The sequence below is a fragment of the Chelonoidis abingdonii genome, chromosome 24 (assembly GCF_003597395.2).
Source record: "Chelonoidis abingdonii isolate Lonesome George chromosome 24, CheloAbing_2.0, whole genome shotgun sequence".
Taxonomy (NCBI): domain Eukaryota; kingdom Metazoa; phylum Chordata; order Testudines; family Testudinidae; genus Chelonoidis; species Chelonoidis abingdonii.
The window spans coordinates 16,141,322-16,162,815 of record NC_133792.1 but is presented as its reverse complement, the minus strand read 5'-3'; the positions used below and the strand labels follow the sequence as shown (position 1 = coordinate 16,162,815).

General features: G+C 37.6%; 1 protein-coding gene across 2 annotated transcripts in view; it reads left to right on the top strand.

The window, feature by feature from the left end:
- MED27 (mediator complex subunit 27) overlaps positions 1 to 21,494 on the top strand; it is a 160,101-nt gene that overhangs the window by 115,147 nt on the left and 23,460 nt on the right. The window contains exons 4-5 of one of the 2 annotated variants that reach the window (XM_032779474.2): positions 3,795 to 3,888; positions 18,154 to 18,261. In XM_032779474.2, coding sequence (XP_032635365.1) covers positions 3,795 to 3,888; positions 18,154 to 18,261 — 202 coding nt within the window. The remainder of the gene's footprint in view (positions 1 to 3,794; positions 3,889 to 18,153; positions 18,262 to 21,494) is intronic. The other variant, XM_032779483.2, reaches the window with a different exon arrangement.

Sequence of the window (21,494 nt, the reverse complement as noted above, 5' to 3'; positions counted from 1 at the left end):
TGCAAGATACAGTGCTGTAAAGCCTCAGTGTAAACAGTGCCGCAGCGCTGGGAGCACAGCTCCCAGCGCTGCAAGCTACACCTGTAGAGGATGTGGAGTACATGCAGTGCTGGGAGAGCTCTGGGAGTACATGCAGCGCTGGGAGAGCGCTGCAACCACACTCGCAACTTCAAAGCAAGTGTAGCCATACCCTGTCAGTGTAATATAGAAGTTTCAAGTGGTGTTCAGGAGAATACATTTAATAGGCAACATTTATCTTAATGTACATTGACATTATCATAAATTGGGACTGCTTCCTATATCTGGAATATGATGTCATGGTGAGCTATAATAGCACGGTAAAATAATTGATTCTGTTTAATGCAAACTACTGTGTCATTGTATTCTAAAGAGACTAGTTATGATTTAGATCTGTGCTTAAAAAACAAAGAAAACCCTAACTTTTCTAGTATAGGTATAGGATTTAGCATTATTTTAACTTCCCTTACATAGTAAAATAAAGAATATTCAACACACAATGTTGGTGTGAGCCTGGCTTTATATATGCCAGACAAGTGGCATAATACTTCTAAATGTTCATTTTTCATTCAATTTTAATTATCACCTGAAGCTCCAAAATCTGTTGCCATAGCTTCTGATTTAAATTCTGCAATAATTTGCATTGTTGTCCAAGGCTATGATGTGTATTGATTGAGGATCTGTTAAGGAGAAACTCTGTGTTTCTTAATTAGCATATGGTTAACAATGACCTCTTTTTTTCACACACAAATGACAGCTGAATTTGCTTTTTGCAGAGTCTGGAGTAACTGGATTCAAGTCACACAGACATATGCTTAGAATAGAAATGTATCAGATGCAGGAATGTTTAAAGTGACAGTGATACATATTGTTGATATGTAGACTATCTTGGAGCTTTGTCGTGCATTTCTCCTCTATCACTATTTAAGGAAGACAGTCCTTGCTTACACTGATTCTGACTGCGCTATCAGTTAGCAAGCTGAGAGTCAATTTCATTTGCATGGATAAAAACCATTTGTTTTCCTCTTCCCCCTTGTAACAGGAAGAATGGAGCAGTTTTTTTGTTAAAATGTTACACTAGTTCACCAATTGCATGAGCAGATACAACTTCATTGACGTACTGATGATGCCCAGCAGTGAATTTGGGTTACTGCAAGATAACCATCAAAGCCTAAATGTCCCCAGTGAAAAGACTCCTTTGGGTTTTTTAAACAAATAAGACTAAAAAGAATAATTAAAAACATAGTTTAAAAAGCAAAATCTCAAAATTGCTTACCATCCTTAAACAGTTCAAATAATTCCATGTGAGAAATAGGTTTTAGATGCAGAAATGTTTTACTTTCACTTTTGTGATGGTTAGCTAATATTGTGAAAACTCTTTTCAAAGCCTAAGTGTGTGTTAATATGTAAACATGTCCATGTATACCTTCTTCCATTTGTAGCTTTGTAACCAAGTCATGCTGTTTGTAGATGCATTCAGAAGCAACCCAGTAGCACCCCATCTGATCCTGTCCTTAAAGAGCCGGAGAGTGAGCCCTGTATTTTCCTGCTTTGAAAAGGGTTTAACTTTTTCAGAATACTGTACCAAGATTTTATGGTGGGTTTTTATTATTCCAGTGGCACAGTTCACACCACTAGAGTTTAGCTTTTCTATAAACCCTTGTTGTCAGAGGCTTATGACTTTGATATAAAAAAATCCCTCAAGGCTGTTATGTAGTAATAATGGTCTCAGACTTTGTTTTGAAACTTTTTTGAGTTGTGGTACATATAAAAAGATATTTGAATTATTTTTAAAACAGTAATTTTTTTAAAAATCAAAAATAAATTTGCTCAACCACAGCAAAAACAAGAACAATCAAATAGGGGTATATGAACTCTGAAAAACTAGTTTAAGCAATTTGATGGTTACTAAAATGATTGTTTTTTAAATATTTCAGTTCATTCTCACAAATATACTGTATATACTTGTTCATAAGCCAAATATTTTTGGGAAAAAAGTGACACACCAAAGAGCGGAGGTCAGCTTATAAATGGGTCTATGCCAAAGTTTGATGATTTTAAACTCTATGGAATCATTGAATTGAATATCTAATACATTGTCGTTTTGTTTACCTGGAGCGTCCGCAGGCTGGGAATGACAAGCTGCGGACACTGGGAGCTGAGGGGCTCCGTGCCTGTGAAGTCTCCAGGTAAACAAAATGTCTAGGCCTGCTAGCAGCTTGCCCTAATGGGTAAGGAGCCAGAGTTTGCCACCCTTAAAGTACAGGGTCGGCTTATGAAAGGGTCATACAGTTTTTGCTGTTTTTACCTAATCATCTTGGGGGGTCGGCTTATAAATGAACAGGCTAATGAACGAGTATATATGGTTTAAAATTTAGTACATAAAATAATCTAATCAATTTTGTATTTTGAGCATATATGTATATTTTTAACATTCATGTTATGGATCTAAACTTTAACTTTACTCATGAGCAGTAACTATTTTCATGAGTATTTTTAACGTGTGTTTGCATTCATCTTTACAGTGATAGTATTTGTTCATCATTATTTTAGTGTGCAGTTAGGTTGCTATATTATCTTATTATCAGCAATTTATTACTTAATGAACCATAAGTGTGTATAGTGCCTTGCAGACAAAAAGTACAAGTTTCTTCCTGAGATGTATTTAATTTAAATTCCATGAAGTACAAAAGGCTTGCATTCTGAAGTAGTGTATGTAGGTGGGGTGCTATAAAAATCTTTAGGACCAACACTTCAGAATAGCTGTATTACTCTGGCATTGGAAAGCCATGAATGAATTATGTAGGTCTTCTCAAACAAGAGGCAATTTGAACTTTATAGCACCTCATGCTCCCACATGTTGTCACATATTCAATACAATTTTTCCAGAGTGAAGTTATTTTTTGAAAAAAAATCACTTATTTTCATTTAGTTTAGAATTATTCCTTTATTGCTCCTCTCTCTGCTTTCACGTTGGGTTGTCTTGTTTACCAAAATATATTAAACGTGTGTGACTCTTTGAAGTGTATTAGTTACTAAGGAAACACAGCTGTCATTGGTATGAATGGAGTTCAATGAGAGCACATTGCTAGAAGTTTAGTGCTGAACTTCTGTTTCCTAGTGCATCCTAGCAGTTTATTCAGAGGTTGCATTTGTGAGCTGTAGACTTTTATATTGTTCTAAAGTGATCTTCCAGTTTACTGCGCTTCTAGCATTGAGCTTTGCTGGTGCGTGTCAGTGATGGCTGAATGGAATGTAGAAAACTTATAGAGTGCTCCCAGCTCTGACTGATGAGTGGAAGGATGATATCTGAATTAGTGATGATCACAAATGTAATATAAAGTCAACTTATATAATGTTATGGAACAAGCTGTGACCAATAACTGATGGCAAGCGGTGTGACAGAAAGGTGCTTAAAAAGTATTTTGGGAGCACAGCCTTACAAATGCTTGAAAATTCTAGAGGCATTTTGCCATGGAGCTGTGGAGGGAGTCTATTGATTTCAGGTACTTGTAGGAGAAGGAAGTCTCTCACCTTTGGAAATGCAGTAGCTAATTAGGAAGAGGAGAGGGAATCAGCCATCCACTTCTTTCTTTCCTCACCATTCCTTGCACATAATTGGCTAGAATAAAACTTCTGGCTTGTTACCTATTGGATGGTTTGTCAAAATGGATTTTGAAATCTGTACCACAATCTATTTATGATTGTTTTAATTGCTGCATATGTGGCATAAATAGACTTCTAAAATTTTGGGGTTTTGTTGTTTTGTTCGGTAGGTATGTTGATGATGTGATCAGCCGCATTGATAGGATGTTCCCTGAAATGTCTATCCATTTATCCAGGCCAAATGGAACCTCTGCAATGCTTCTGGTAAGTTCCACCGTTTGGTTTTGAGGTAATCCAGTTGGGGTTGAATGCTTAACAGACTAATTTGCTGTTCTTAAAATGAACATTGCTAAAGACTCAAGTACATTTCAGAGTAGTAGTGTTCCTGAGGCTATACAATAATGTAGTTCATTTCTTCCCCTTGGTAAGGAAGATGGGAAAATATATTTGACTTAGTCCAACCAAAAAGTACTGATCCAGTCCTGGAAGACACATTGGCAGAGTTTAGAATCAGGAGGACTTTGTGGGAATCAGCCCACAGACATTGCAAAATGTGATTTCCAGGACTGCTTTGCATTTCTGATGGAGGAGTTGCAGGAAAGATTATTAACTGAACAGGAAAAGCATTAAATGAGTTTGAGGGGAAAATATATTTCTTTGATTTTTGCACTGATAAAAAGTTGGATAAATAACATCAAAATAACGGTGTGTCATTTGACACTAAAAAGATTTTACCATCTTGACTATGGGCCTGATTCTGCAGCATTGAAGTGAAAGGAAGTGTTGCCATTGAGTGCAGTGGGAGCAGGATCAAGTCTTGTTGCTGATTCTTAATTGGAGAAGCAAATATTCTTAGTATTAAGATCTTCTCTATTATCCATATTCTCCCAATTTGATATAGTGTAAGGATTAATCTTTTAATTTAGAGTGCTTTTTGTTTTGAAATGAAAAGTAAATGGTCAAAAATAGGTCCTCCCTTTAAAGGGATTAGTGTGCTACTTTAATACCTAAACTATTAGATTTGATTGTGGAAGATGGAGTCTACCCAGCCTCAGACACATTAACGCTGCCTTCCGCAGCATTATCAGGGAGGGAGAGTTTAATGGGGTAAAAAAATCCTCAGTGAAATCAGTTTGTTCAAATTATTTCTGGGTCAGTGAGTTTCTGTCCCATGATGAAGTCAGGAATTTGGCATCAGAGTGAATGAGCGGTAAAGACTGGATTATCGATAAACAGGTCCAAGATATTAGAGTTACTTCTGTCTGAGTGAACAAGCTTTTATTCCACAAGGACCTATCAGCCACATCAATTTTCACATGCAGCTGCTGTGTTAATGGCAAGAAGAGAGCTTTTAAAATTTTTAGTGTACAAGATTAACCTGTTGAAGGGTGGTGAGCAGTGGCCACTCAGCTCACTTTTAATATATTTAGCTGTTTTTGCACTATCAAGGTGAGTGATAGAAGTCCCATTATTTGGCACATTTAAAATAAAATAAAATAAATATATACTATAGGTGAGAGAGGAGGTGGATGGGACCTGTTCAGCCTTTTTTCATCTAACTTCTCATTCCATTTCCTTTTATGATTAATTTTTCGTTATCATGTACACAGCTATGGAAAGATTGGATACAACAGCTGCGTGGGTAGGTATGAGTGTATATGTATTTTAAAAACTGTCATAAAAGTTTTTTTTTTTTTCAGAAACTAGGGTAATTTCTACAAGGGCATCCAACGTTAGCACTTAGATACTGTGCTGATGGTACTGTACATCTTACATAACAAATATCCACGTGGAAAGTGGTCTCAAGGAGACATAGAATATGGGATCAGAAAAAGGTTAACCTGTTCAGGTTTCAGAACACCTTTCTTGGTTTACTTAGTGCTTCCTTTCATCTTCTATAGTTATAGTGAATAGTAAAATGAATCTAAAATCAGAATCTTTGGCAAAATAGAACAAGAAGGTATGGAGTCATCTTAATACACTGGCCTTCAATGTCAGACGTTGGGTCATTTAATCCCATTTTACACTGACGTTTGTATTTCTCAACAGGGGAAAGGAAAGACTTGCACAAGGTGTGCTGATTTATAATTATAATATCCCAGTAGTCATTCTAACCTTTTTTAGTCACTTTGTTGAAAGCTTTAGTTAATTAGATGTAGAAAAAAATTCAAGCTTTCATTTAATGTCTAGTCTGAGCCAAAGCTAAGCCAAACTGTAAACGTATTTGTGACCCAGTGTTAGTTGCCATTTAGAATCTGGGTTGTTTCTATAGCGTTTGTAGACTTTAGAATCCTCAGTATGGGTACATTCCCTGTCATTTATCAATGAGTCTGTGTTGATTTTTAGTTTGTTAATCAACTAACATCCCATTATTAATTTTCTTTGAACAGAAAAAAAAATATTAAGAGATTAACTGAGTCAGAGATTAAACAGCTGGCTTTCATAGGCATTAAAACATGTCATTTGCAATTGTTTGATTAATCAAATAGAACCACATAATATCCAAGGGGCCATAAAATGGTAGTCCTCATGATGCTTTTAAAGTTGCTCTTAGGTTTATTTATTTATAACATTTTCTGTATGAGGAAATATTTGTTGCCATTTTCACTTTGAACCCAACTCTGCCGGATTCAGAGCAGCTCCTACTAAAGGCTGAGCGCCCTCAACTTATTTATTATAGTGGGAGTTGAGGACACTCAACACTGTATAGAATCAAGTCCCAAACATACATTGTGATTTGGGCACATTGACAGAGTACAGGTAAGGAATGAAGTAGCTTGGAAGAGTTGCTGTTGGAAGAGACTCTTTTTTGCAATAAGTAATAACGTGCTGGATTGCATGATTAAATTGCCCTCTGTGTACTTGTCACAGTACCGCCACTAAATCAAAGACATGATTACTGGTACCAGATAACTGCAGTGTACTGAACAAGTGATATTTCCCTTTCAGTTGGTATTCACATAATCCACAATCAGAGAGCATGAAACTTTGTTTTAATGTTATTTGTTGTATATAGTCATGTAATGATCATTTTTCTTTTGAGGCAGCTATTCCTTCTATTTCCCATCTGTCTCAGTTCATGTTGCCAATATGGAATCTTCCGTTTTGCCCTGACCGCCATAAAAGCTTTTGCTGATTTCAGGCACAATCAGTCAGTGAAAGGTGCTATGTGATGGGCAATGAGACTGGTACCTGTGCCACTAGAGAAAAGTGAGTCTTCCCTAATACTTGTGACTTGTCAATATGTGAGTGAGAGTCCCAAGTAAGATCAGTTTAGAGTTTCTGCACAACAGCACTTTTTCTCTGCCACAGCACTATTGGTTCATTCTCTTACTTCAAATAGCGATTCAAAGGACATTTATTATTTAATTTTAAAAAATTTTGCCACCAATCTGTTTGCCAAGTAGTCTTTATTAAGTAACTATATAATCTCATTGATGCGACCTTTGTCCATCTCTTCGCTACTGTTTTATCCCCTCTCAGTTTTGCTTTATGTCTGAAATTATAATGTAAGCTCTCTGAGGCAGGGAGCCGTGTCTTGCTTTTGTACTGCAAGGCATCCAGCATGCCCTACAATAATTCAGTTGACCAAGAAAAGTATATACAGTACTTACTAATAAAGATATTGGCATGAGAAATAAGTATATTAAGGCAGCCCAAATTGTTGTGACCTTGAGGGCCCATATTTTCAAACATTGGGCTGGTTTGTGCCCTCTCCCTTTGTGAGTGGAAGAGACCAAAATGATGGATCAGTGCAGGGGAAGTTATGGAAGGGATCTCCTGGCTCAAAAACGTGGTGAGAAGGAGGGAGCCTGCCTCCCTCAATGTTAAGTTAACCCTTCACGCTGCGTAACTCTCATTGTGGGGCTTTGGGATATGTATTTGGAATCCTGCTTCTAGGGAGCTGGAAGAGGGCACATGCAGAGGCCAAGAGAAGTCCATTGGGTTGGGGAGCCAACCTCCCGTTTGTTCTGTGTGTAGCGGGGGTGTAACTATGATGCTCTATCCCAAAAAATAAAAGGCAAGACAATTCTACTAGGAGAACTTCATAATTTCCAGCCCCCCCCATTCCCACTCCCCCCAAGAAAATTCTCACTCAGAGGATGATCTTGCTCTTTGTTTTAAAACATTTTCATTTTCAGACTGAGCAGTGCATGTTCTGTTATCATGACCTATTTGAGTGTCTAGTTCAAAGTTTAACTGTTCGTAGTTATCTTTATGGGGGAAGTGGTAAAAATATGCTTGCTAGCCCTTTTGTAACTTCAAAAGGATGAAGGAGTTTGTTCAAACTTTCCCAAACAAATCACCTCCAGGAAGAGACCTAACACTGAAAATGTTAGCCCAAAAGATTATTGTTCCAGAAAGTTTTGAGAATTCAGAAATTGTTTTGCAACTTTAACCATAGCAGTTGTGACTACTGTAATCCACAGTTCCTTCAGTGTCCCAAAAGTAGTAGTTCTCATTTGAAAGACATCATCTGATAAACAAAAATAGACCTGCAGGCTTGCTTTCAACTGGTAGTAACCTTCGTGTGAAGCTTGGCCCTCAGTTGGCAGCATACATCTTCCAACACAAGCCACCACCAGTAAGCAAGAAGGTACTAAACTATTCCTAGAAGCATAAATGTTGGTTCTGAAAGATTCCTACATGCAGTCCTATGTGGCTGTTACTTCTTCCAGACAACTGAGTCTTTTTGTGTTTCAGATTTATACAGAGCAATTATACCTCATTAGCTTGGATTTACGCTGCATAGACCAAATGCATAAATCATTGACATCTTCCAGAGCTGTGTGAAATCCTCAACTGATTTTAAAAGCTGTTTATCATAGTATTTCAGTGTGCAGTTTAATCCCAATCTACACTATTGATTTTTCAATTAATTTTTTACTTGTATCTATGCATGAAAGAAGACAAACATTCACTTTAGATCAGCTTCAATAAAAGTGCTATGCAAAATTAATTTGCTGTGGCAGTGGAGTGAACAGAGGACTCTCTTAAGGTTTTTCTTTGACTTTGTTTCTCAACTTCCAGTAACTTGCAATATTTGAATTGGGATGGTAAACAGATAAACTTTCCCTAATGTGTTAAGAATACATGAATTATCTTAGACTTTTTGTTGTTTCTTTGATTATTTAACCTGTTAAATTCCTAGACACACAACATTCTTTGTCAAACAGTTGTGTTTCTTGTGAGATCAACTGTCGTCTTTGTTGTTTTGTGGTGATCACAGCCCTGGGGAAAGTATTCATCTCCCTAAATCAGGAGTTTGGAAAAATTTTCAGAACATGGACCCTATCTTAATAAACATACTGGGATTGATTCTCAATTATTATGTTCCTGTGCTTGAATTGTAAGCCACCCTAGCGCTCCCTGTATCCTGGGCTGTGAAAGGACCAAACCAGCTCTCAGTGTGAATTAGAGCATGCTCAGAGATCATATCAGGCATACTTCCCATTTCAGCATGGCTGCTGCCACCACAAGGAAGTCATTTGTGACCCTTGCAAAGTGAGAGCCATAAGTCACTGTTAACCATTTTGCAGCCTGTCTTTTAATAATCAGAAGAAAACCTTCAATTTTTAATAAAAAATACTCATAATTTACTTAAATCCCTTTTTATGATTGTAGTCAACCAGTTAGTGTGAAGCAGGTAGACATTTTTATGTACTCTCTCACCTGGGCTTCCATAATGCCAAGATTACATGCAAAGTCACTTTTAACAAGATTTGCAATCAGCAGTTTTCTCCAAAATGCAGCTGTACATTCAGAGTCAGATCCTCAGCTGGTGTAAATCAATGTAGCTCCAATAAAAGTAAATGGATCATACCCTAAAATTTTAACAAATTGTGAAATGCACAATGTATTTCAAAATAATTAGAGCTTTCTTCCCTGGTGGCTTTCATATTACGGAGGTGATCAGAATTGGTACAGCTTTATTTGCAATAGGTGTAATACAGGTTAAGAAGATAGGATTTTGTTTCTTTGTAGTGGAACTCTCCTGATTTTGGCAGACCCACAGAATATCATTTGTCCTTTCCATTCTTTAATTATTGTAGAATATCATTTGTCTGCTTCCATTCTTTCCAAACTAACCATTTTCGTAAGCTTTACTATGATTATAAGGCTAGGAAAAGATATTAGAAACAGTAGAATTGCCACTTTAAATGTCATCTTTGGTTTTAAGGTAGAGTGTCTCTAAAATTCAACTATTGCAATTGCCCTGTGTCTATAAAGACTTTTCACAGTATGGTTGTTTTCAACCATCTTATGACCATTATCAAAATTCAAAATCTTGTTGTGTGATATTTTAATGATAATACCTATATATATATATATATATATATATATATATATATATATATATATATAGTAGTAGTATGTTTATTCAAGCATCAAAAAGGGCTTTACAAATTAAGATAAGCATTATCTCCATTTTACAGATGAGGCACAGGAAAGTTGTGATTCAGTTTTGACTGAGAGGCAGAATTCAACTGACTCAGCAATTCAGGAATAGAACCAAGTTCTTCTGTTTTCAACCACTAGACCATTCTGCCTCGGTCAGTCACTATACTTCAGAGGACTGACTACCTTCTAACATTTTAAAATCATATAAAAGGAACACTATAGCAGATATAAACACTGGAAGAGTTTTTTTGTTTTGAGCATTTTCTAACACACAATGATTTAAATAACTGAATTCTAATTTTGGAAAATACTTTCTGCCAAAACAAAGCTCATTTCAGAAATAGCATTTTCTTCTCATATTTTGTTATCAAACAGTCTTTTTGATGATAAATTCATTGTATACATTTATACTGCTAGCTAGATTTTTACCTACTGCTTCTCTCGTCTACTTTTCATGCCCTAAAAGGGGAGAGATTTTTGACATAGTTTCCATTCATTCTCATTAAAATCAGATAATTTACATTTTAACTTGTTCCAGGCATTTTAAGCAGTCTGATTGTATGGAATTGGGTCGTATTAATTGCAAATTGGCTAGACATCTGTTCACTAAGATGGAAGACTTTTTTGGCTCAGTTTTTGTTTTTCTATATATTGTAGCTAAAGTGCATTAGTTAAAATTGCCGCCATTTTCTATTGGAAATTCAGTTTTTGAGGTTTATAATTTGACCATTAAAAAATATATCAAATTGAATCTTGTTCTATAAGATTTTATCCTGAGAGCAGTTAAACATTTTTTTATGTATATATTTCATTATCCAGTAATTTAGAATCAGTTGCCTATGCTATAGTTGGCTGGAACAATTTAATGTTTGACTTTAAAACTTAAAGTCCCTATTTCCCCCCATGCTAATCAGTATGTCTTCATCCTTAAAACCCTGCTAGTTATTCTTGATAACTAAGATTTCCTCAGCATTTGTCATATTTTCTCCTCTATTTTTCTAAAGCAAAATTAGCAAATTTTAAAAGTGACCATTGTAAATATCTCCTCTCTGTATTTACATTGAACTTTATATGGTGCATAAACATGATGGGAACAATCAAGCACATGTCAGAAAACCTTTAAGAGGGCACTGATTAATTCTGAGGTGTTTGAAATTTTGGAGACTGGCCAGTTTCCAGTATTTATCTGGGACACTGAGTTACAGCTTCTTTTGCCAGAGTCAGAACTAGAAGAACCAATCTCAACCCCTTGTCCCTGCATCAATCTTTGACCATCTTTGACCTCCTTTGACCATCGCGATCTGACCTGCCTCCCTCTGCTGCTGGTACATGACTGTCTCCTCAGGTCAGGGACAAGCAGGGGGGAGGGCAGGTCACATTATGGGCTGTAGATAGGGAAGGATTTCTATGGAACCAGCATAATCTATGAGCAGCAGAGCCCTGGAGGATGAGTGTGTTGCTCTCTGCCTGCTTTTGATGGGTGGAAGTTAGTAAGGTGAGGAGGCGAAGGAAAGGAGAAGGAGCAGGGACAGGTAGAGAGAAGCTGGAGATGAATTTATTCAGCTTCTATTCTCTGTATAGGTGAATATGCATCCAGTTCCAGAGTGTCAACGATCCATCTTGATGCTCTAGTAGAGCTTCTTTGTTGACAGAAGTCAGACATCCTTCCCATCCAATCCCAGTAATATTACTGGGGTATTAAAATTTAGAATGAGGAAAGCAAAACTTAAGAAACTGTTTGTCTTCAGTAGCAAATTAATCTTCATTGGACTTGGATAATTATACCATAAATGTGACTGGCCCACGGGCAAAACCCGTCTTCTAACCTTTAGGCAATATTGTTTGCCAGGTTGGTCTCCTTATTAACAGAATATGCCTTGTTACTGAGGGAAAAGATCACCAACTGATCCTTAATATGGGAAAATCATTTAAAGACCTTAATTTGTGTTGACTTTTTAACGTGCACTATTGCAATTAAGTTAGATTAATGAAAGGTAAATTCCAGCCTCTACATTAAAAAAAAAAAATTCTTGTAAAGAACCTAATTAGCATGTTGGTTTATTTAGCCTCTAATGGCTTAATTGCATCCTATCATGCTATTTACAAATAGGCATCATTAAAGATTAATGATTGTGTGAAGGGAATTGCAGCATTCATACCAGCCTCAGATGAGAGAAAGAAATGGAGGGAAAAAATAACTAATAGAAAATCTGTTGCTTTTCTAATGCTTGTATTTTCAATACACGTACCATATGATTCGTGGCTGTTCTGCTCATTATCAAGACACAAGAGAGAAAAGAGTAGGTCTGCCTATTTTGCAAGGAGCAGGTGGGCTGAACTTTTGCTGCTGAATGTGCACAGCTTCATAATGCTTTTAATTTGTTGATGCATTACTGTCTCCTAAGTGAATGAAAACACATCCGTGCATGCACACACACTCTCTCTCTCTCTCTCTCTCATTCCTTGTGACATTAGCAGTGAGGTATGCCAGTGAACTGAAAATAATATTTCTTCTGTTTAGCTCTGCATTGCAGAGCATCTGCATTTCAAATCAGCAGAGGATTCCCTGGGATGCTGAGAGGCAATCTGGAGTCTAGGGAATTTTCCTGCATAGTATGGCAACTTGGTGCCTTCAGCAACCTCTCTCCTAAAATGAAAATATAAAATAAATCTAACAGAGGATGTTTATAATAGTATTTAATTAGTGCCTATAAGAGCCAATTAGTTTGTCATAATTTTCAGTACAGTACTAAAGTTACAAAGAGGAGATTTAAAGATATTTTATCCAAACAGAATTTTGACCTTGCTACTACCAATTTGGAGAGAGAAAAAAATGTTTTTGCTTTCTTATAACAAAATCAAATGTTCAGATTATCTCTCCTAAGTGCCCCTCGTTTTTGGCTTAAAATGTTAGTCATCTGCACTCAGAATTCTATTAGAGGTAGACAAAATATTTTTAAATCTAGGATTTTACAAAGGGATTTTTATTTTACCCCTATTTTTGTCAGTAAAGTTGTATGTTTCAGTACATTGTCTCTCCTTATCCTGGAGCTTCCCATTTTAGGAAACAGCATTATGAATATCTCAGCTGTCAGATGGAGCACATAGTGGTTAAAACCAAGTTAGAACAGCATTGTTAGTAGACACAGAACCAAAACAGGAGCTACATGAGTGTTTAACTTGCAGCTGTTCCATTTTCAGCTCTCAGAACTGTGGGGCATATTTTTCCATTCATATTAATTGAATTTTAAAGTGACCTTGTACATGTATTGATTTGAATTAAAATTTTCTACATCACGGGCAAGTTGGCGCGTATCCTACAGGTGAAATATTAAAAAGCCAAGTGCTGTCTAACAGGGTATCGACAGAAGAAGTTGAAGTTTAATGGGAAAAGTTTGCTTTAGAAGGGAAAAAATGTTGCCCACTTTAATTAAATTGAGAAGTAGCAGATCTCTACACTGATAGTAGCACCCTATGATTATCAGATGTGCAGGGCAAGGGGGTACATTGAGTGTTCATTTAAAAAGGACTGGCCAGGTGGGGCTTGACCTCCAAAAGAAGAGACCTGCATTGCTGGAGCTCAGAGTAGAACTATCAAATTACTCCCTTTGTAAGGGCTATTAGCGTTTTATTCCCTACTATCAGATGATCTGCAGGGCCACAGCAGTATGCCTGAAAATGTAAATTATACTCCAGAGCTAGATCTTCTCCAAGCATGAATTCCTATTGTCTGGGCCAAGTTAGCCCTACATGTGCAAGAACAAAACGTATTTCTCTGAGGATTCTCTGTAGGAGAACTGTAAAATGCTGTTGAGGTCAAGACGAAAGACCTGTAAAGCAATTTATGACTTCTTATGATATTTGATCATTACAGACAAAATAAAAGTATTTATAGTTGTAAATAGTATAGACTCTGTTCCACACTGAAAGGAGCTATGGGGCGCTCTTGTGGCTTCCAAATCTCACAGCATTCCCCACTTAGGTGACAGGCCATTGTACAGCCATTGCTGAGTGCAGTATTACTGGCCTCATTCTTTCAGTGACATTACAGAATTTACGATTAATCATTCTTTACCACAGTGACCTTTCCAAAATTTCTGCCCCTAGTTCTGTTCCATTGCCTAATCTGCTTGACAGGAGCCACAACCTCTTCAATTTGTGGATTACTCTGTTCCTAAAATAAATTAATTGCTGAAACCCGCACTCCCTCTTTTTCAACCATAAAAACTACTGGAACTCCACTGTCAAGAAAACATTGGTAGGAAATAGAAAACTTAATATTCCAACACCCGGCAGCTGTGAAGAACCCAGAATGATAATTTTTAAAACGTAACTTTAGAAAGAGTGAAAGTTGCAATGTACCTAAGTGCTAAAATTCAGAACTTTCAGCACATATTTCAATAACAGATTCTTTCCTTTATTTGTTAAATTCATGTGTATATATTTTATTTATAAAAGAGGGCAGGTGGCCTTGCAGTAAAGTTGTGTTACAGTGGGTAAAAGACCCAGGATAGATTTCAGGACCTTTGTCTTCTGTGCCCCAGGATGGAGCTTTAACTTGCCCAGTTCTTTACAAACACAAGTTTTTCTCCCCGTCTCAGTCTCCATTCCAAGAAATTTAAGGCGCGTCATGTACAGGCTTTAAAGTTGTCCTCATCCAACTCTCTTTGACCTGAGAGCAATGTCCTGTCCTAGGTCTGAGGAAACTGAACAAATACATACGCCAGCTCAGATTCAGGATGGTAACACTTGCCTCCATCAATCCATCTCTTCAGGTTCAAGACTGGTTCATGACTGGACACGTAATTCTACATAGCCATCCACCTAACCCACAGGATGCCCCTGAGATTTGCATTGAGGCTCAATCACCATCAGTCCAAAGTACTGCCCTGTGGACTTTGCACAGCATCAAGGATCTTCATAAAATGCCTAGCAGTCATGGTGCCCATCTGAGAAGAAAGCATTCATTTCTGCCTGTACCTGGATAATTGTCTGATGAAGACAAAATTTGGCAGGAGATGGCAGCAAGCTTGGGATATGCCCTCTCCCTGTTCTTCCAGCTAGGCGTCCTGGTCAACAATAAAAAATCATCTCTTATCCTGTCATAGCTGTATACAGGCCTCCTAGAGCCACTTTATCCTGTTTACAGGGGCCAATGTGAGGAAGAGAATCTCACACCAAGCATTGAGAATTACTAAAAGTGGTACAATGATAACTAGGAGCCATGAGCTGAAATTAAGAAAAGAAGAATAAAGGCAAAACATCAGAAAAACTATTGAGAATGAGATTTATTAGAATGTAGAATAATCTGTCAAGGTTAGCAGTGGAAGCACCATCACTCTGGTGCATTTTAATCTGAACTGGACAAAGTCCTGGAGAACATACAGTAGGAAATAGTTCTCTACTGGCTGGGAGTTGGATTTAAATAATCTAAAAGATATTTTCTCACCTTTATGATTTTCCATTGAGGAAAAGCTATGTAATGCTGTCTATATAACTAATCACAAAGACAGAAATCCTTGTTGGAGACACTTCCTTTTAACAACCTTAAAACTCAAACTAATCTTTGAAAAGTAAATTGATATTACATTAAAATGCTTTCTTAATTATTGTATTTTTTCAGTAATTAAGGCTTATTTCGGTTCTTATACTCCACTGGACCCTACAGACTTCCTTTGACACTAGTTTTACTTTTAATATGTTTACTCTGTACAGAATAAATTAGAAATAGAGGGGTAACTATCCCTTTACAACTACTGACATTGTAACTTTTTTTTACTCTTGTAACTGTAATCTCCCCCTGCAATTGCTTCATTCCCCTACTCCTTTTATTTTTTTCCCAAAGGGGCATCAAGCTAACCTTTTATTTAATTTTTTTATTAAGTCGAAGTTACGATGAAATGTTAACATACTACATGGTACATTACTTATGCAGGATCAAGTTAATATTCAAAAAATCTGACTAAATATTCTGGCTTGCTGGTTGGGGAGCCTTCCTCCTCTGAGTATGATAGAAAGGGTGACCCATTTTCCAAATAAGTGTCCTTTTTTTGGGCACTTGTCATGTTTGTGTACTTGATGTGTGTGATCCTCAGAGCCCTACTGCCCACTAGCATAGGTACTCTGTCTCTCCTGAGACCAACCGAACTAACTCACTTCACCCAATCTCTTGCCATGGTATTTATCCAAAAGGTAAGTATGTAAGGTTTCATATAAAAGTTACCACCACTCTGGTTATTAATATCACTGTAAAATGCATGTGTTAATGTTATATGTGAAGTTATGAATTCCCTCTGTATGATATTACTAGAACACGTTTTAAGACAAGACAGCCTAGCTTATGTAAAGGTGATAAACAGGTTTGTCTTAAACAAAGAGAAGTGGGTTTACCTCAATTCACGTATTAGCAGTAAACAAAGCCATCAAGCTAGACCAGGGGGTTATCCTGATCCTGAACTTGACAGAGAATTAACGTGGGTCCTGTGCATCAGGAAGAGACAGGAGACTGAATCTCCCAGAGGCCTTCCTGACTTCTAAGACAAAAACAACCCCTTTGGGGATATAAGGAACAGAATGATACTCCATCTTTATCCTTCACCTTAAGAGACAAAAAAACAAAGCAATTTGATCTATGTAATGGGTCCTGGCCAGGCCAACCAGTAAAAGCAGAAAGGAGATCATGGGTGAGAGAAACCATCTTGAACAAAGATTGCATCTTGGTTGATAGAGTTTTTGACTTTTAGCTGTGTCTTTTCACTTGTATTTGCTTGTAGCCATTTTTACCTTTATCTCTTTTACTTGGTATCACTTAATCTGTGTACTTTTATCATGAAAGCAAGTTTATTAACAAATCAGCAGTGTTGCCTAAGTTCCATAAAGAATGTGCTTCTGTAAAGCTAACAGCTTGGAAGTGTTTTGCTGTCTCCATAAAGGCGGTGAACCTCACACTTTCTCTGTGAGGATCCAATGAGAGGGACTGGTCCCTGCAGTAGGATGATTTTGGAGGCAGATTTGAGACTAGAAAGGTACTACGGTCAGCCTATAAGGAGTAACCAGGTTGTGCAAAGCCAGAGGAAGGCTTGTGGGCTGCTGATAGTAGGGAGGCCATTTGTCCGGTTATAAACCAGTCTTTTTGTGTTCTTTGTTCCCCATGTGGTAATGAGACAAACTGAGACATGGTTTTGTCTGGTACTAGACAAGGGAAGCCATAAAGAAGAGCATGCCTTTCCACCCATGACAGCATAACCTCTCACACATGGTGTGTGAGACTATGCCAGCAGAGATGGGGGTCGTGGAGGTGCACTCTTCATTATGGCACCCCCCTTACAGGATGACCTTGCACACACAGTGTATTCGATCTCACCTGGAGGGGGATGGGCTTGCCAGCAGGGACAAGACCACACCATTCCGCACGTTCCAGAACGTGAGACATTTCAGGAATGTGAGAGTGGCCACAAGTCACCCAAGGTTTCAAGACAGACAGTGATCAAACCCATTACTGCTCTGGATGAACCCCAAAATATCAAAGTGTGAAAGTTTTTCCAGTACATATTTTACGAAGCCACAATTGCATAGGAGAAGTCACATTGCATGTAATGTGCAATACAAAGTCTTGCTACTAACAGTAAAAAAGATCCCCTCCCCCTTTTCCATTTTTGTTAAAGCGAAAATGTTTTGCTTTAAACCCTCAACCTGCATTTCAGGGGTAGGATTAGAAAAGTCTGCCGATTCTTTTAAAAATTATTTCTTATGCATGCAGTTATGTTGGGAAGCATAAAATATATTGAAAACAATCACATTTGCTCAGTATTTTTGACATATTGGGTTTTGTTAATTTAAGGAGGAGAGAGTTGTTTGGCAGTGTCATATCTGTACAGGTGAATTTCATGATCTCAAACATTTTCAGACCCAAATGGTCTACACTATTTACTTTATTCTGTATTTTATCATCTGCCTCTCTTTCTCACACATGCACACAGTATTTTTGATCTTTATTTTCATCTTCCTGTAAAATGTTGCAAACTGAAATTCCCACAAATGTTAGTAATTAACTCCATGACCTCGTGAATGCAGACTTCACCCAGCTCTCTTTCAGCGTTGTTTTTGTCCTTGTCTTGTTATTGACAGGTTACCTTAGGAAAAGTGCTAAAAGTGATAGTGGTGATGCGGAGTCTCTTCATTGACCGGACAATAGTAAAAGGATATAATGAAAATGTCTACACTGAAGATGGCAAGGTAGGGTTTTCACATCTCTAGCAGGGCTAAACTTCATACTTACCTGATACCTGTTTTTTGAGAAACTGCAAAAAAGAAGTCTCATCACAAGTATGTTTGCAAACAAGAAACCATCACGAGAGGCTGGGCTGACGTTTTGCAAACATTTCAGCTTTAAATTTAGCACGCTTCACTCAGATTTTTTCATACCCAAGTGTCTGATTTTTCTCTAAGCCCTGGTGCCCTTGCTTGAATTTCTAATTTATCACCTTAGACCACAGTTGCCTCCATTAATGGTGTCTACTGAGGAAACATTTTTTCAGTGTACCAGCACATCAGTAGCCCAGGGTTCACATTTCTCGTCTCTGAGAGCCACTGGAAAATATTGGGCTAGTTTTATACTTAAGTTGATAAACTCTGCTTTGAAAATCATTGGTAGCCCTCAATAAGTTGCTGGTTGGTAATAGTGCATCTTGAACAGCAGCTGTTAAAGAAAGTATAACCTGTATTTCCTTGAGTGATTTGCTTTATGAAAAATTCAACCTGCTTGAACCTCTACTTTCTTTTGACTGCACACACTCCATATGGCTCTCTGTATAGCATCAAAAGATGTTAATGGGACCTGACCGCCTTCAGCTTAGTTTTATTTTCTCTTTTCAGAGTGGAATAGGCTCTCTTGCTGAGACACCCACCACAACTCACCCTTGCCAATAACAAGAACTGAGCACCTCTGTCATTCACATTCTCTTGGGAGCTTTCTCCCCTTATTATGAATCCCATTAAAATACAAAGTTCTTTATAGCTAGATGAGCTTGTGGCATCCATAGGCCATGTTATAATGAGAGATTTTTTTCATTCAAAAGAGGAACCTGTGTTTTAGCACACAGCATGTTATGTAGTGACGGTTGAGTTCAGTGGCTGAGTCTGAACCTCTCTTCCAGAGAAGAGGTTAAGAACTATCTGTTAAAGGGAAGTACAGCTCTATTTTCTCCCTTTTGGAGTGGGGAGAATAGAAATTGCTTGACAGCGCACTGGTTTTAAATCAGATACACCATGAAGCACGAGATATTTTGGATATTAGTGAATAAAAGGAGACTTTTAAAAACCATAAAACCTCTGGTCTTGCATGCAAGTAAAATGATAATCCTACTCCCCTTAAAAAGCATTGATAATTTGATGAGAGGAGTGTACCATTTCACCTTCACTTCCAGTCTTTGCAAACACCTGCAGTGAGACTGTATGAACTTGTCACTTGTCAGCTCATTATTCCACTAGGCTAGTCTAGGACTTTACTAGTCCCAAACCCGAAAGCCCAAATTATTTGCAGGTATAAGCAGTCATAACTCCTTTGAGTTTGACGGAGCTGTGTCCAGTTAAACCAGAAGCAATTTGACTTTAAAATGTTGAGTGAATAAATATGTAGCTTGCTAGCTTGCCCAACTGGAATGCATATTGACAAGCAGTGGGCTACCTGTTTTTCCCTAATTAAATATGTTGGTAATTGAAGAGGAAGAGCAGGGCTGAACTCACACAAGTAATGCTCTTTACTTACTGTGTCTGCTGGGAAGGCGTGATTATAGTAAATTCCATTTCCTTTTCCTTTGCGACAGACACTGTGGGTAAAGCATTTTAGAGCAGTTGCCTACTGCAACTCCAGTTCTTCTACTCCCAGCCTGAACCAAAAAGGAGACAGAGAAATAGCAGGAAATTGAGAGAAGTGTGGAGAGATTTCAAACATTATCTTTTAGAGAGAGAGAGAGAGAGTCAATACTTAGGATCGCCAAAGGAGTTAAGAAGAAATTTTCCTTATGAGCAGGTTATTTCATAGGTGTCCATTTCATGATATCCTGCATGTTTCTTGGAAGTATCTGGTATTCATCACTCAGAGAGAAAATTCTTGACTAAATGGACCAAAGGTTTAATCTACTATGGCAGTTCCTGTGTTTCTTTATCATAAACCAAATAGGAAAGAAAAGTTAGAACAATAGTAGTAGTTACATTGTGCTTTGTGTTTAAATTGCTGTACAAACATCATTCACTTAATTTTCCCAACATTCCAGTGGGGCAGATCCAGTAACAGTTTAAGGTGAAATGTGCACAGGAAGTGGCTTGGAGGAAAGGATGGGGAAAGTTTGGACAGAAGAGGCAGCAGAAGTAAGAGGAGCCTTCTCACTGAAGAGTTCCAAGACAGAAATAGGAGGCCAAAACTGGAGGTTTAAGTGTGAAGATTGGGCCAGGAGATGATCTGAGGTTAGAGGGGAAGGTAGATCAGAAGAGAAACACGAAGGCAAATGTAGGTGTGTCAGGGGCATGAATAAGTTTTTTATGTGATTTTGATCTTTGAGAGGAACAATGTTACATTAAATGCTGAGGAGTTTGGTATGAGAGTGGGGGAAATATTGATACTTTTAAGGATCCGAGTTTGAGTTATAGATGCAGTGAGTTTGGTGGATTCTCCTGGACACTGTTGAGCCACACAGGTTTGGCATAGTTAGGAACAACTGGTAGTTGCAGAAAAAAATTGGGATTAGAATAGCCAGGTTATTACAGGTCATTATGGAAGTACATTGGCAGAGCTGAGGTAAGGAAGCTGCCAAATAGCTAGCTTCTACTCTATTGGAGTGCAGCAAATGCAATTAGTCAATCATTTTTGTTCATATGAGAAGAAAATAACACTGTATTCAAATGAAGAGGAAAAAATAAATCTAGCAGATGGTCTTAACCTAACATGGGGAGAAATTGGAATTTTTTTTTTTTTTTTTTTTAAAGATTTCTGCATACTGGCAAAGAAATAACAACCAGTAATTTTCTGAAAAGGTCTGGTTGTATTTGAATTATGAATAAGGCCCTACTTAACTTGCAATATTGCGGAAATGGTGGATACTGCAATATTAAGCTTCCACCTAAACCTTGACAGCGAGAGTCCTGCCATGTATGGGGCTGACAGCGGGAGTCCCCACTCTGAGTTCCGGGCTGCCAACAGCAGAAGATCGTGGAAGAATAATAATGGACTTTATTACCTCAAATAAGATGATCTGTTGTTACTTTTCTGCAATGTTCAATGGCTTGTCCACAACTCAGCTGCAATTTTTTTTGACAATCTTGCTATTCCAATAGGGCCCTAATTATGAAGCATTCAAAAGACCTGCCGAACTTGCTTTTACCAGATTGCAAACAATACACTGCACATCTTTTTCCTGGATTTTTTGGAAAAACAATAGGTGACATTTGGCAGTTTTTTCCATAGAGTAGAT